The sequence below is a fragment of the Gorilla gorilla genome, chromosome 7, assembly GCF_029281585.2.
Source record: "Gorilla gorilla gorilla isolate KB3781 chromosome 7, NHGRI_mGorGor1-v2.1_pri, whole genome shotgun sequence".
NCBI classification, from domain to species: Eukaryota; Metazoa; Chordata; class Mammalia; order Primates; family Hominidae; genus Gorilla; species Gorilla gorilla.
Genome location: NC_073231.2, coordinates 49,815,272 through 49,829,872, shown reverse-complemented (window position 1 = coordinate 49,829,872; position 14,601 = coordinate 49,815,272). Strand labels below are relative to the sequence as shown.

The 14,601-nt window shown below is 38.8% G+C and overlaps 1 protein-coding gene across 2 annotated transcripts in view; it reads right to left on the bottom strand.

The window, feature by feature from the left end:
- Positions 1-10,295: 10,295 nt before the first annotated feature.
- TRAM1 (translocation associated membrane protein 1) overlaps positions 10,296-14,601 on the bottom strand; it is a 35,405-nt gene continuing 31,099 nt past the window's right edge. For both annotated transcript variants that reach the window (XM_031013731.3, XM_063709218.1), the window contains exon 11: positions 10,296-11,863. In XM_031013731.3, the coding sequence (XP_030869591.1) occupies positions 11,790-11,863 (74 nt within the window). In that variant the 3' untranslated portion in view covers positions 10,296-11,789. The remainder of the gene's footprint in view (positions 11,864-14,601) is intronic.

The following is a 14,601-nucleotide window of genomic DNA, read 5'->3' as shown; positions in this document are numbered from 1 at the left end:
TGCCAACATGCCTGGCTAAGTTTTCACTGTTTTAGAGACTGGGGTCTTGCTTTGTTTCCCAGGCTGGTCTCCATTCCTTGGCCTCAAGTGATCCTTCAGCCTTGGCCTCCCAAAGTGCTGGGATTACAGGCATAAGCCACTGCATGCAGCTGAGGAAGGCTATTTCAAAACTATTTTTATGAGGCCAGAATTAACCTGATACCAAAGCCAGACAAGCACATTACAAGAGGGAATATTTCAAAACTATTTTTATGAGGCCAGAATTACTTTGGTACCAAAGCCAGACAAAGCACATTACAAAAAAAAAAAAAAAAAGAAAAGAAAAGAAAAGAAAATTGCAGGCCAATATCCTTGATGAACACAGAGTCAATAGCCCTAAACAAAATACTAGCAAAGCAAATTCAACAACACATTAAAAAGATCATCATCATGATCATGTGGAATTTATCTCTGGCATGAAAGCACGGTTCAAGGTATGCTAATCAATAAATGCGATACATCATATTAACAGAATGAAGAGCAAAAACCATACCATCACCTCATTACACACAGAAAAAGCATTTGCCAAAACTCAACATCTTTTCATAATAAAAACTGTCACCAAATTAGGTATAGAAGGAATGTGCCTCAACACAATAAAGGCCATATATGAGAAGCCTACAGCTAACATTATACTCAATGGTGAAAAAAATCAAAAGTCTCTCCTCTAAGATCTGGAACAAGACAAGAATGCCCATTCTCACCACTTCTATTCAATGTAGTATTGGAAGTCCTTGCCAGAACAATTAGGCAAGAGAAAGAAAGAAAAGGCAACCAAACAGGAAAGAAAGAAGTAGAATTGTCATTGTTTGTTGGCAACATGATCTTCAACAAACTATCCAAAAAGGAAATCAATAGAATAATCTTCTGATAGTTACAAAAAATAAAACATTTAGGACTAAATTTAATCAAGAAAGTGAAAAACCTGTACACTAAATGTTGTAAAACACTAATGGAAAAATATTGAAGAAGACAAATAAATGGAAAGATTTCCCATATTCTTGGATTAGAATATCGTTTTGTGTGTGTGTGTGTGTGTGTGTGTTTTTGAGATGGAGTCTCACTCTTGTCGCCCAGGCTAGAGTGCAGTGGAGCGATCTCGCCTCACTGCAAGCTCTGCCTCCCGGGTTCATGCCATTCTCCTACCTCAGCCTCCCGAGTAGCTGGGACTACAGGCGCCCGCCACCATGCCTGGCTAATTTTTTGTATTTTTAGTAGAGATGGGGTTTCACCGTGTTAGCCAGGATGGTCTTGATCTCCTGACCTCGTGATCTGCCTGCCTTGGCCTCCCAAAGTGCTGGAATTACAGGTGTCAGCCACCACGCCTGGCCAGATTAGAATATTGTTAAAATGTCCATACTGCTTGAAGTAATCTGCAGATTCAATGCAATCCCTATCAAACTTCCAATGTTGTTTTTCTTAGAAACATAAAAGACAATCCTCAAATACAAGTGGAAACACAAAACACCCTGAATAACCAGGGCAATTATGAGCAGAAAGAACAAAGCTGGAGGCATCACACTACCTGATTTCAAACTAGTATTTCGAACTATACTAAAAAGTGATGTAGAGTCTGAGGAACATGGCAGATAGGAGACAGAGCTAATGTGCAGCTACCACTTAAATGAACAGAATAGCGTGTGGTGACTCACGCCGTGAACTTTTGCTCCAAGAACCACGCCTGAAATGTACCAGGAAAACCAAAAGAAATCGTAGATCCTTTGAAAGAAGTGGCACACCACTGCAAATTCCACGAGAGAGGCAAAAAACTGTGAGTTCCCAAAGCATGAGAGGGAGAAAACCTGCCTCTGGACACACATCCCCCACTGGGGAATCTGAAAATCCAGATCATGGGAGAAGAATTTCACCTTATCTAGAGCTGATTTAGGGAGCCACGTGAAATGTAAAAGTAGAAGCAGCAGCGTGAAGAGTCTTGTAGGCACTCCCAGTCTCCAGCCGGAGCCCAGGGAAGCCATTCCTGACTATATCTCACAGGGACCCTCAGGGAAGGCAGCCAGCGGAATTACAGAGGGGTCACAGGGTGAAAGAAGCTTCCAACTGAAATTTGTAATAATTTTGACTGGACATGAATTTTCTTGAGCAGAATCCAAGGAGTGAACGGGAACTGCTACAGATACTAGTGAAGGAGCTGCCTCTGACATTGGGGCAGATGGGGAGGGGCAAGACCTGAAAGCTGCGCTTCCTTTCTCAGCAGGGAAGTTTACAGCATGGGACAAGGTCTGACAGGGGAAATGTGGGAGCGAGACTGGCCTAGCCAACTGCCTGGGAGTTAGGTGGGGCCTTTTGCTACCTGCTATCCCCCACTTTCCTGGTGAGCTATATGGCACAGCAGAGGCAGCCATAATCCCCTCTGGAACGTAACCCCATTGGCCTGAGAACCACTATCCATCCCCAACAGTGGCCATGGGAAGCCCCTCCCAAGGACAGTCTGAGCTCAGACTCACCTATCCTTGCCCCCATCTGATGGTATTTCTCTACCTGCCCTGGTAGCCAAACACAAAAGATATAAAGTCTTGGGAGCTTTTTATGGCCCCGCACATCACCTGAGAAACCAGAATACTTACCCAAGCCAACTTAAGGCAAGATTATATGTCCCTACTACTACTGAAGCTGGTGCTCTCTAGAAAGTGCCATGTACTGGCTGGAGCCAACCAACTCAGGCCATTACAGCAACTCATGACAGAATAACCCTGCTCCCAGGGAGAAGGGAGAAAACAACAGCTAATTGTACTGCCTGCAACATCCTGGCTAACCAGGTGTCCTGAGTCTGTCCATGTGACAACTTCACTGCTAGCATAACCAGCATTTGAGAAAGCCAGTATACTAAACATATCTATAACCAAAGACTCTCAGAGCCTACTTCACTCCCCTGCCACCTCTATCAGAGCAAGCGCTGGTATTCACAGCTGAAAGACCCAAAGATGGATCATATCACAGGATCTTTGCAGACATTCCCCAGCACCAGCCTGGAGCCTGGTAGCTCTGCTGGGTGGCTAGACCCAGAAAAGCAATAACAATTACTGCAGTCAGGCTCTCAGGAAGCCCCACTCCTAGGGGATGGGGGAGAGCATCACATCAAGGGGATAACCCTATTGGACAAAATAATCTGAAGTAGGCCTTGAGTTCCAGAGCTTTCCACTAAAATAGTCTACCCAAGTGAGAAGGAACCAGAAAAGTAATTCTGGTAATATGACAAAACAGGGTTCTATAACATCCCCAGAAGATCACACTAGCTCATCAGCAATGGATCCAAACCAGGAATAAATCTCAGAATTGCCAGATAAAGAATTCAGAAGATTGATTATTAAGCTACTCAAGGTGATACCAGAGAAAAGTGAAAACTAAAAGAAATATAAAAAACAATACAGAATATGGATGAAAAAGTCTCCAGAGAAATAGATTTCATAAAGAAAGTACAATCACAGCTTCAGGAAATGAAAGCCACATTTCATTATATGAGAAATATAAAATGCACTGGAAAGTTTCAACAATAGACTAGAACAAGTAGAAGAAAGAATTTCAGAGCTTGAAGACAAGGCTTTCAAATTAACTCAATCAGACAAAGAAAAAGAAAAAAAAAATTTAAAAAAATGAATCAAGTCTCCAAGATATTTCGGATTATGTTAAATGGCCAAACCTAAGAATAATTGGTGTTCCTGAGGAAGAAGAGAAATCTAAAAGTTTGGAAAGCTTATTTGAGGCAATAATTGTGGAAAACTTTCCTGACCTTGCTAGAGATCTAGACATCCAAATGCAAGAAGTTCAAAGAACACCTGAGAAGTTCATCAAAAAGTTCATCACCTAGGCACATAGTCATCAGGTTATCTAAAGCCAAGACGAAGGCAAAAATCTTAAAAGCTGTGAGACAAACATATCAGGTAATCTATAAAGTTAAAGGAAAACTTTAACAGCAGGTTTCTCAGCAGAAACCTTACAAGCTAGAAGGGATTGGGGTTCTATCTTTAGCCTCCTGAAACAGAATAATTGTCAGTCAAAAACTTTGTATCCAGCAAAACTAAGCTTCCTAAGTCAAGAAAAGAAAGTCTTTTTCAGACAAACAAATGCTGAGAGGACTCACTGCTACCAAGCCAGCGCTACAGGAAATGCTAAAAGGAGTTCTAAATCTTGAAACAAAACCTCGAAATACACCAAAATAGAACCTCATTAAAGCATAAATGCCAGAGGGCCTATAAAACAATAACACAATGAAAGAAAACCAAGATATTTAGGCAACAGAGTAGTACCTCACACCTCAATATTAACATTGAATGTAAATGGCCAAAATGCTCTAGTTAAAAGATACAGAATGGTGGAATGGATAAAAATTCACCAACCAAGTATCTGCTGTCTCCGAAAGACTCACCTAACACATAAGGACTCACATAAACTTAAGTAAAGGGGTGGAAAAAGATATTCCAGGCAAATGGAAACCAAAGGCAATCAGGAGTAGCTATTCTTAGACAAAAGACTTTAAAAGAACAACAGTTTAAAAGGACAAACAGGGACATTATATAATGATAAAAGGGTGAATCCAACAGAAAAATATCACAATCCTTAATATATATGTACCTAATACTGGAGCTCCCAAATTTATAAAACAATTACTACTAGACCTAAGAAATGAGATAGACAGCAACACAATAATAATGGGGGACTTCAGTACTCCACTGACAGCACTAGACAGGTCATCAAGATAGAAGTCAACAAAGAAACAATGAACTTAAAGTATACCTCAGAATGGACTTAACTGATATTTATAGAACATTCTATCCAATAATGCAGACTATACATACATTCATCAGCACGTTTTTTTATCAGCACATGGAACATTCTCCAAGATAGACCATATGATAGGCCACAAAACAAGTCCCAGTAAATTTAAGAAAATCAAAATTATACCAAGTATCTTTTCAGACTACAGTGGAATAAAACTCAAAATTAACTCCAAAAAGAGCACTCAAAACTAAACAAATACATGGAAATTAAATAATCTGCTCTTGAATGATCTTTGGGCCAACAATGAAATCAAGATGGAAATTTAAAAATTATTCGAACTGAAAAATATTAGTGCCACAACTTTATCAAAACCTCTAGGATACAGCAAAAACAATGCTATGAGGAAAGTTCATAGCCCTAAATGCCAACATCAAAAAGTCTGAATGAGCACAAATAGACAATTTAAGTCACACCTCAGGGAACTAGAGAAACAAGAACAAACCAAACCCAAGCCTAGCAGAAGAAAAGAAACACCAAAAATTGGAGCAGAAGTAAATAAAATTGAAACAACAACAAAAACAAACATAAATGCAACAAAAGCTATTTTTTTTGAAAAGATAAACATCGATAGACCATTAGTGAGATTAACCAACAAAATAAGATCCAAATAGGCTCAATTAGAAATGAAATAGGAGACATTACAACCGATATCACAGAAATACAAAAGATCATTCAAGGCTACTATTAACATCTTTATGCACACAAACTAGAACATCTAGAGGAGATGGATAAATTCCTGGAAATATACGACCCTCCTAGATTAAATCAGGAAGAAATAGAAACTCTGAACAGACCAATAACAAGTAGTGAGATTGGAACAGTAGTAAAATAAATTGCCAACAAAAAAAGTCCAGGAACAGACGGATTCACAGCTGAATTCTATCAGACATTCCAAGAAGAATTGGTACCAATCTTACTGAAACTATTATAAAAGATAGTGAAAGAGGGAATCCTCTCTAAATCACTCTATGAAGCCAGTATCACCCTAATACCAAAACTAGTAAAGGATGTAACAAAAAAAGAAAACTACAGATCAATATCTTTGATGAACACAGATGGAAAAATCCTCAACAAAATACTAGCTAACTGAATCCAACAGCATATCAAAAAGATAACACACCATGATCAAGTGGGTTTCATACCACGGATGCAGGGATGGTTTAACATACACAAATCAACAATTGTGATATATCACATAAACAATTAAAAACAAAAATCATATGATCATCTCAATAGATGCAGAAAAGCGTTTGACAAAATCCAGTATCCTTTTATGATTAAAACCCTCAGCAAGATTGACACAGAAGGGACATACCTCAAGGTAATAATGACAATCTATGACAGACCCACAGCCAACATTATACTGAATGGGGAAAAGTTGAAAGTATTTCCCCTGAGAACTAGAACAAGGTAAGAATGCCCACTTTCATCACTACTATTCAATACAGTACTGGAAGTCTAGCCAGAGCAATCTGACAAGAGAAAGAAATAAAGGGCATCCAACGCAGTAAAGAGGAATTCAAACTGTTGCTGTTTAACGATGATATGATCATGTACCTAGAAAACCCTAAAGACTCATCCAAAAAGCTCCTAGATCTGATAATGAATTCAGTAAAATCTCAGGATACAAAATCAATTGCACAAACCAGTAGTTCTGCTGTACACCAACAATGACCAAGCTGAGAATCAAATCAAGAACTGAATCCCTTTTATGACAGCTGCAAAACAAACAAACCCCCAAAACTTAGGAATATACCTAACCAAGGAGGTAAAAGATCTCTATGAGGAAAACTACAAAACATTGCTGAAAGAAATCATGGATGACACAAACAAATGGAAACACATTTCATGCTCACGGATGGGTAGAATCAATATTGGGAAAATGACCATACTGCCAAAAGCAATCTACAGATTCAATGCAATTCCCATCAAAATACCACCATCATTCTTCACAGAACTAGTAAAAACAATCCTAAAATTCATACGGATCCATAAAAAGAGCTCACATAGCCAATGCAACACTAAGGAAAAAGAACAAATCTGGAGGAATCACATTACCCAACTTCAAACTAGGCTATAGTTACCAAAACAGCAAGATCGTGGTAGAAAAATAGGCACACAGACCAGTGGAACAGAATAGAGAAACCCAGAAATAAAGCCAGATACTTACAGCCAACTGTTCTTAAACAAAGCAAACAAAAACATAAAGTAGGGAAAGGACACCCTATTCAACAAATGGTGCTGGGATGATTGGCAAGTCACACGTAGAAGAATGAGACTGGATCCCCATCTCTCACTTCATACAAAAATCAACTCAAGATGGATCAAAGACTTAAATCTAGGACCTGACACCATTAAAATTCTAGAAGATAACATCAGAAAAACTCTTCTAGACATCGGCTTAGGCAAAGAGTTCATGACCAAGAACCCAAAAGCGAATGTAACGAAGAAAAAATAAATAGATGGGACCTAATTAAACTAAAAACTTCTGCACAGCAAAAGAAATAATCAGAGTAAACAGACAACCCACAGAGTAGGAGAAAATATTCACAAACTATGTATCCAACAAAGGACTAATAACCAGATTTACAACAAATTCAAACAAATTAACAAGAAAAAAACAATTCCATCAAAAAGTGGGCAAAGGACATGAATAGAAAATTCTCAAAAGAAGATACACGAATAGCCAATAAACATGAAAAAATCCCCAACATCACTGATTGTCAGGGAAATACAAATTAAAACCACAATGAGATACCACCTCACTCCTGCAAGAATGGCCATAATTAAAAAAAAAATAGATGTTGATGTGGATGTTGTGAAAGGGAACTTTTACACTGCTGGTGTGAATGTAAACTAGTACAACTACTATGGAAAACAGTATGGAGATTCCTTAATAAACTAAAACTACCATTTGATCCAGCAGTCCTACTACCGGGTATCTGCCCAGAGGAAAAGAAGTCATTATATGAAAAAGACACTTGCACACGCATGTTTATAGCAACACAATTTGCAATTACAAAAATATGGAACCAGCCTAAATGCCCATCAACCAACATGTTGATAAGGAAAATGTGATATATTTATACCATGGAATACTACTCAGCCATAAAAAGGAATAAAATAATGGCATTTGCAACAAACTGGGTGCAGCTTGAGATCATTTTTGTAAGTGAAGTAACTCAGGAATGGAAAACCAAGTATCGTATGTCTTCACTTACAAGTGGGAACTAAGCTATAAGGATGCAAAGGCATAAGAATGACATAATGGATTTTGGGGACTCAGGGAAGGATAGGAGGGGAGTGAGGTATAAAAAACTACACATTGGGTACACTGTATACTGCTCACGTGGGAAGTGCACCAAAATTTCAGAAATCACCACCACATAACTTATCCATGTGACCCAAACCATCTGTTCCCTAAAAACTATTGAAAAAAAAGGTGTTAGTAATCACACTTGTAATCGCAGCACTTTGGGATACTGAGGCAGGAGCATCGCTCAAGGTGAGGAGTTTGACACCAGCTTGGGCAATATAGTAAGACCCCTGGCTCCCTGTGTATATATTTAAAAAAACAAAAGTAAGCATGGTACGTGCAAAACAAACAAACGAAAACACCAAGTACATATGAAACAGAACAGAGAGCCCATAAATGAACCCAGGTATACACATGGTCAATTGCTTTTCCACAAAGGTGCCAAGAATATACAATGGGAAAATAGTCTCTTCAATAAATGGTGCTAGGAAAACTAGATACCCACATGCAGAATGAAATTGGACCTTCATCTTACCTATATGCAAAAATCAACTAAAAATAGATTAAGGACTTAAATGTAAGACCAGAAACTGTAACACTACTAAAGTAAACATAATGGAGAAACTGCCAATTGAAACTACAATATGATGTCATCTTACACCTGTCACAATGGCTATCATAACAAAAACAAAAGATAACAAATGTTGGCAAGGATGTGGAGAAAAGGGAATCAGTATACACTGTTAAGAATGTAAATTAGTACAGCCATTAAGGAAAACCGAAGTTCTTCAAAAAACTAAAAATAGAATTACCATATGATCCAGCAATCCCACTTCTGGGAATTCAACCCAAAGATTTGAAATCAGTGTGTCAAAGAGATTTGAAATCAGTGTGTCGAAGAGATGTTTGCAGCCCTCTGTTCACTGTAGCACTAAATTTACAATAACCAAGTTATGGAATCAACCTAATGTCTATCAGCAGATGAATGGCTAAAGAAAATGTGGAAAATGGGGTATATATACACAATGGAATACTATTCAGCCTTTAAAAAAAGACATTCTGTCATTTGTGACAACATGGATGAAACTGAAGAACATTATGCTAAGTGAAGTAAATCAGATACACAAAGACAAATATGGCACATATATATGGAATCTAAAACAAACTCACAGAATCAGAGTGTAGAATGATGGTTACAAAGGCTCGGGGCTGAGAGGAATGGAGAGATGATGGTCAAAGGGTGTAAAATATGGCACAAAGAACTTTTTAGTTCTACTGCACAGCATGGTAAACATAGTTAATAACAGCATTACACGTTTCAAAACTAAATTTCCATGTTCTCATCACAAAAAATGTTAAGTGTTTGAGGTGATGGATGTTAACTAGCTTAATTATTCCATATTATACTCATAAATCATAACACCATTTTGTACCCCCACATACAATTATAAATTGTCAATTTACAGTTAAAAAAAATGCAGGAGGCATTTTGTGGAGGGAAAGACTAAACCCCAGAGTAGCAAAGCAACTAATTCATGGTCCCCCCCGGGTTTAAGACAGAGCCATGAGCCTTGTCCAGGTGTGGGTACCTACAGGATTCCCATCATGCTTTGAAGCTCGACTTGAGTCCAGGTGATAATGGCAGGCTCTGCAGGATCTGGAAGCCAGTACAGACTTTCCTCAGCACATTTGAGAGCAGGATGTAGGGCTCATAATTTATAATCATACTTGTGTGTATACGTGCTTCTGTGTATATATAAGACCTTGGTAACTACATGTCAAGGGCTTTTTTTTTTTCTTTGCCTAAACACAGTGTATGCTGTAGAAAACAAAGTGCTATAGTAATTTGATGAACAAAAAATTCTACAGGCAAATAAGGTGGGAAACACTGCATATTATATCCAACATTCTTGGTGCACCAGGAAACACGTTTGCATATTAAGGACCGAACGGTCCCATAATAAGGAGACACCTTTAGGTTAGTTTAATCCAGTGATTCCCAGATTTATTTGGTTATGACCATCTATCCCCCCAGTAGTCCTCACCAATATTCTGTGGAACAAATCTGTTTATTTGCAGAACACAATTCTGAAAAGGGTTATTCTGAATGTCTATGAAGTGTTTTAAATATGGTACATTTTAATGAGGTTATATACCAAAATAGCCTAAACACCAACAATGACAGAAACATCCAGGATACAACTTGTGAAAGTAAAAATTTTTATTTTGATTGATTTCTCAATGTATAGTTCAGTATAATGCCAGTTTTTAATGGCAAAAATTTGGTTCCACTGAAACTCCATAATGCTACAGAGAGCTACTACTTTTTCCAGGAAGTAGGTAAACAGCTGGAAAGAAAAAGGACAATTTCCTAGCAGCATGGCAACTTAAACTGCAGATCTAATAGGTCTGCAACTTTTACACTAAAAATGGCACAAACAGCTGGTGACACAAGTGAGAAATGGGGAACAAGATGTGAACACTGAAAAGAACAATATATATACTGTAAATATGATGAATAAACCAAATGTAGCTATAAGAATCTTAAAGGATGATTATAGAAAAGGGAACCAAATATTTTCCTCAAATGCTTTTTAGAGCCTTTCTGTAGAGATACAAATATATATATATATATATTTATCCAAAAATATGTTTTATACAGATAAATGTTTCTCAGTTAAAGATGGGACCAAAGCTATAGGTATAACATAAAGCACATTGTCTTTTGTAAGACTATTTATCCACCTGAATTTTCAATTTCTTTAAAGTTAGTGCATTAAATGTTTTCCAAATATAATTACCTGACAGTCTTTTTATAGATATAAATCAAGTAGGCATTATGTTTTAAAAGGGTTTGCAGGTTAAACTTTTCTAAGATGCTGTGCATATTAAACTTATTATGAGCCCCATTAAGAATCATTATTAATAAACATATCAAAAAGGGCTATATAAGTCAGATTTTCCTGTTCATAGTAAATATTTTCTGATTTCCAGTTTACAAGTATTGAAAATGCACAAGAAAGATTTTACTTCACAAGTACTTTTAAGAATATACTTTGATTTAATATGTATGTCAGTAAAACTCCACGTGTTGTAACCATTATTATGTTTTTGTTTTTAAAATGGGGATGTAATACTAATAACCACTACCTATAAATTAAAGCACACAATTGTTCCGGTGATTTTACAAATCTTTTTTTCCAGGTGTAAAGGCTACAAAAATTCCAAAAAATTAGAGAACACTGAAAACATATTAAAGTTTGACATCCAACTTTATAGTATTTCCATTTTACCCTGAAAGATAACTTAAAAAATATGGCCTTCTTAGAACAGGCCACTCTGCTATTATAAAAAATTGGTGACAGCAAGAAATTGTATCACTGATATGTGGAATTTTTGTAAATAGTTTTCTCTCCAAATCATTAGAAAAATGTTCAAAAATAAAAACAAAATAAAATATGGTGGTGGTCCCTAAACTATTTTGAAGGCAGGTAGCTTAGTCTAAGCTAAAATATTTTTTTCATTCATAGCAATAATCCTCCCCTCAAATGCCCTTTAAAAAAATGCATGAAACCATACAATAGCAAAAATCAAAGAGCACAGACTGTATTTTCAAGAACAGAAAAATCTCTAATGCTGAAAGATATAGTAGAAAGCAGATTTCTTTGGGGACATTAATCAATTAGTTTATAATTCATTATGAAGATTTCTCTTTTTTATTCCGGGGAGAGTCTGCTACATTTGAAGTTAATGTTCCATTCACACCATTTTCTGCAAAAAGAAAAGAATCCATGTTACTCTCTTTTATAAATAAATGCAAGTTATAATCTTTATATGTAAAGATACCTTCAGAAAAGAAAATGTAAAATCCAATTCACTCAGGTGAAATTTACTTACCAGTATTTAACCAATCACAAAACCTGGTAACATTTTTAACACAATGAACTGAAAGTAGCAAATTAAAAGAAAACTACTATTAAAAGCAGAAAAAAGTGACAGCACAGAAAACTATTTATAAAGTTACAAAAATTTAAAAATAGTATTCAAGAGAAATACCTTCTGTAGAAATAAAGAAACTTTTCACATTTGACAGTGAAGTCCTTGGGGATATTTGTTTACAATATAGTAAAGTTGGTGTTTAGGATAATTTCTATGTGGAGGCGTGTATTATGGCCTTCTTTTTATTTATTTATGTTACTGTTGTTTTTTGAGACAGGGTCTCACTCTGTCACCAAGGCTGTGTAGTGGCACGATCATGGCTCAATGCAGTCTTGAACTCCCGGGGACCAGTGATGCTCCCGGGGACCTCAGCCTCCCAAACAGCTGGGACTACAGGCATGTGCCACCACACCTGGCTAATGTAATGGCCTTCTTCAAGCTATGATGGAGTAACATATGTGTGACTGACTCTCTCTCCAAAAATATAAAAGTTGCATACAGAAATGGATGTTTGAGGCGGGGGCAATGGCTTGCACCTATAATCACAGCACAAGTGGAATCCCAGCACAGATATCATTGAACTGAATAATAATGAAAAAGACATATTGAAACCTGTGAAATACAGACTAAGCATGGTGGCTCACGCCTGTAATCCCAGCACTTTGGGAGGCTGAGGTGGGTGGATCACCTGAGGTCAGGAGTTCAAGACCAGCCTGGCCAACGTGGTGAAATGCCATGTCTACTAAAAATACAAAAATTAGCTGGTTGTGGTGGTGGGTGCCTGTAATCCTGGCTACCTGGGAGGCAGGAGAATCACTTGAGCCCGGGAGGCAAAGGTTGCAGTGAGCCGAGATTGCGCCACTGCACTCCAGCGTGGGCAACAGAGCTAGACTCCATCTTAAAAAAAAAAAACAAAAAAAAACCACACAAAAAAACCCCAAAACAAAACAAAAAATCCTTGTGAAATACAGTTAAAGCAGTGTTGAAAGGAAAAGTTTACCATTAACTGAATGCAATTCACAAGAGATACAAATCAATGCTCCAAAGATCCATCTCAAGAAGGTAAATCACAAACAAAACCGCAAATTAAACCCAATGAAAAGGAAAGAATAGAAATCAATGATCCAGAAGACAACTAGGAAAATCAACACAAAAAGACAAATGTTGGTTTTGACTGATGGAAGGAAAGATAAAAGGCTTACGTTACTAACACACGAAATGAAAAACAGGAATCACTCCTCATTTAGAGGCGTTAACAGGATAACGAAAGTCATATGAATAATTTTATGCCGATGTATTTGCAAATATATATGAACTAGACAAATTCCTTGAAAAACACTATTTACCAAAAGAGAAACAACTAAGAAACAGAAAATGTGAACAATAGTATTATCTTGTTTTTCTTCTGAGACAGGTTCTCACTCTGTTATCCCGGCTGGAGTCCAGCGACATGATCTCCACTCACTGCAGCCTCCACTTCTCAGTGATGGCAGTGGCAGCCCCTATGGAGTGGCTACTGCCATGACGTTGGCTGTAGTGTGAGAGGTGCAGCCAGGGCTGCGTGCTCCACATAGCTAGCAGGAGCCCCATCCCTTTCAAAGTTGGAGTGGTGGGAGCCCTGCACTCCTGGGCACAGCGGCAGCCACCCAGCTGTAGTTCTTGGGGGTCTGGGAAGCCCCACTACCTCTGCAGGCTTGGAAGTGCCTGCTCCCGCTGCCTGGCCACTCTGCTGCTCCTGGCATCTGCTAGTTTTGGAGTGAAGGTGAGACTGACCCTGGGATTAGAGCAGCACTGATATGCCTGCTCAGGGAGCCCCTAGATCTGGGGGCTTTTCTCTCTTTCTTGTCATCCACAACGTGGCGAGCAGGGGGGCATATTTCAGCCTTGTTTGTGCTATAGCCCTTTTAGTCCCGCCATTCGGCAGGTCCAAAGTTCCCAAGGCAGCTCCCTGCTCCCTTGGCCCTGTCAGGACTTTGGGTGCTGATGAGCACGAGAAGGAGGCCGAGGGGGGCTGAGGGCAGCTTGGTGTGGGCCTGTAGGCACCCCTTGGCATGACCAGCCTAGGCACCACGGATGGCAGGTTGATGGCAGCAGGAGGCAGACAGGTTCCTGGGCAGAAAGGGGTGGGCCCTGGTGAAGCCCCCCTCTTCAAGCCAGGGACAGCCTGAAACCTGGGGGCCAGGCCACCAGTTCCATGGACTGGAGTGAGAACTTATAGTGTTTTCTGGGCCCACCCATGGACCAATCAGCATGCACTTCCTCCCCCCTGAAGCTCATAAAAATCCTGGACTCAGCCAGACTTGGGCAGATGATGAGACTGTGGATAGGAGCTAACCACTTCAGGTCTCCTGAGAACTGTTCTGCCTCTCAATGAACCTCCTCTCTGCCTTGCTCACCCTCCAGTTGTCTGCATACCTCATTCCTCCTGGATGCAGGACAAGAACTTGGGACCTGCTGAATGGTGGGACTGAAAGGGCTATAGCACAAACAAGGCTGAAACATGCCCCTCTGCTCACCACGTTGTGGATGACAAGAAAGAGAGAAGAGCTGTGCTCCTCTGGGAAGCCCAG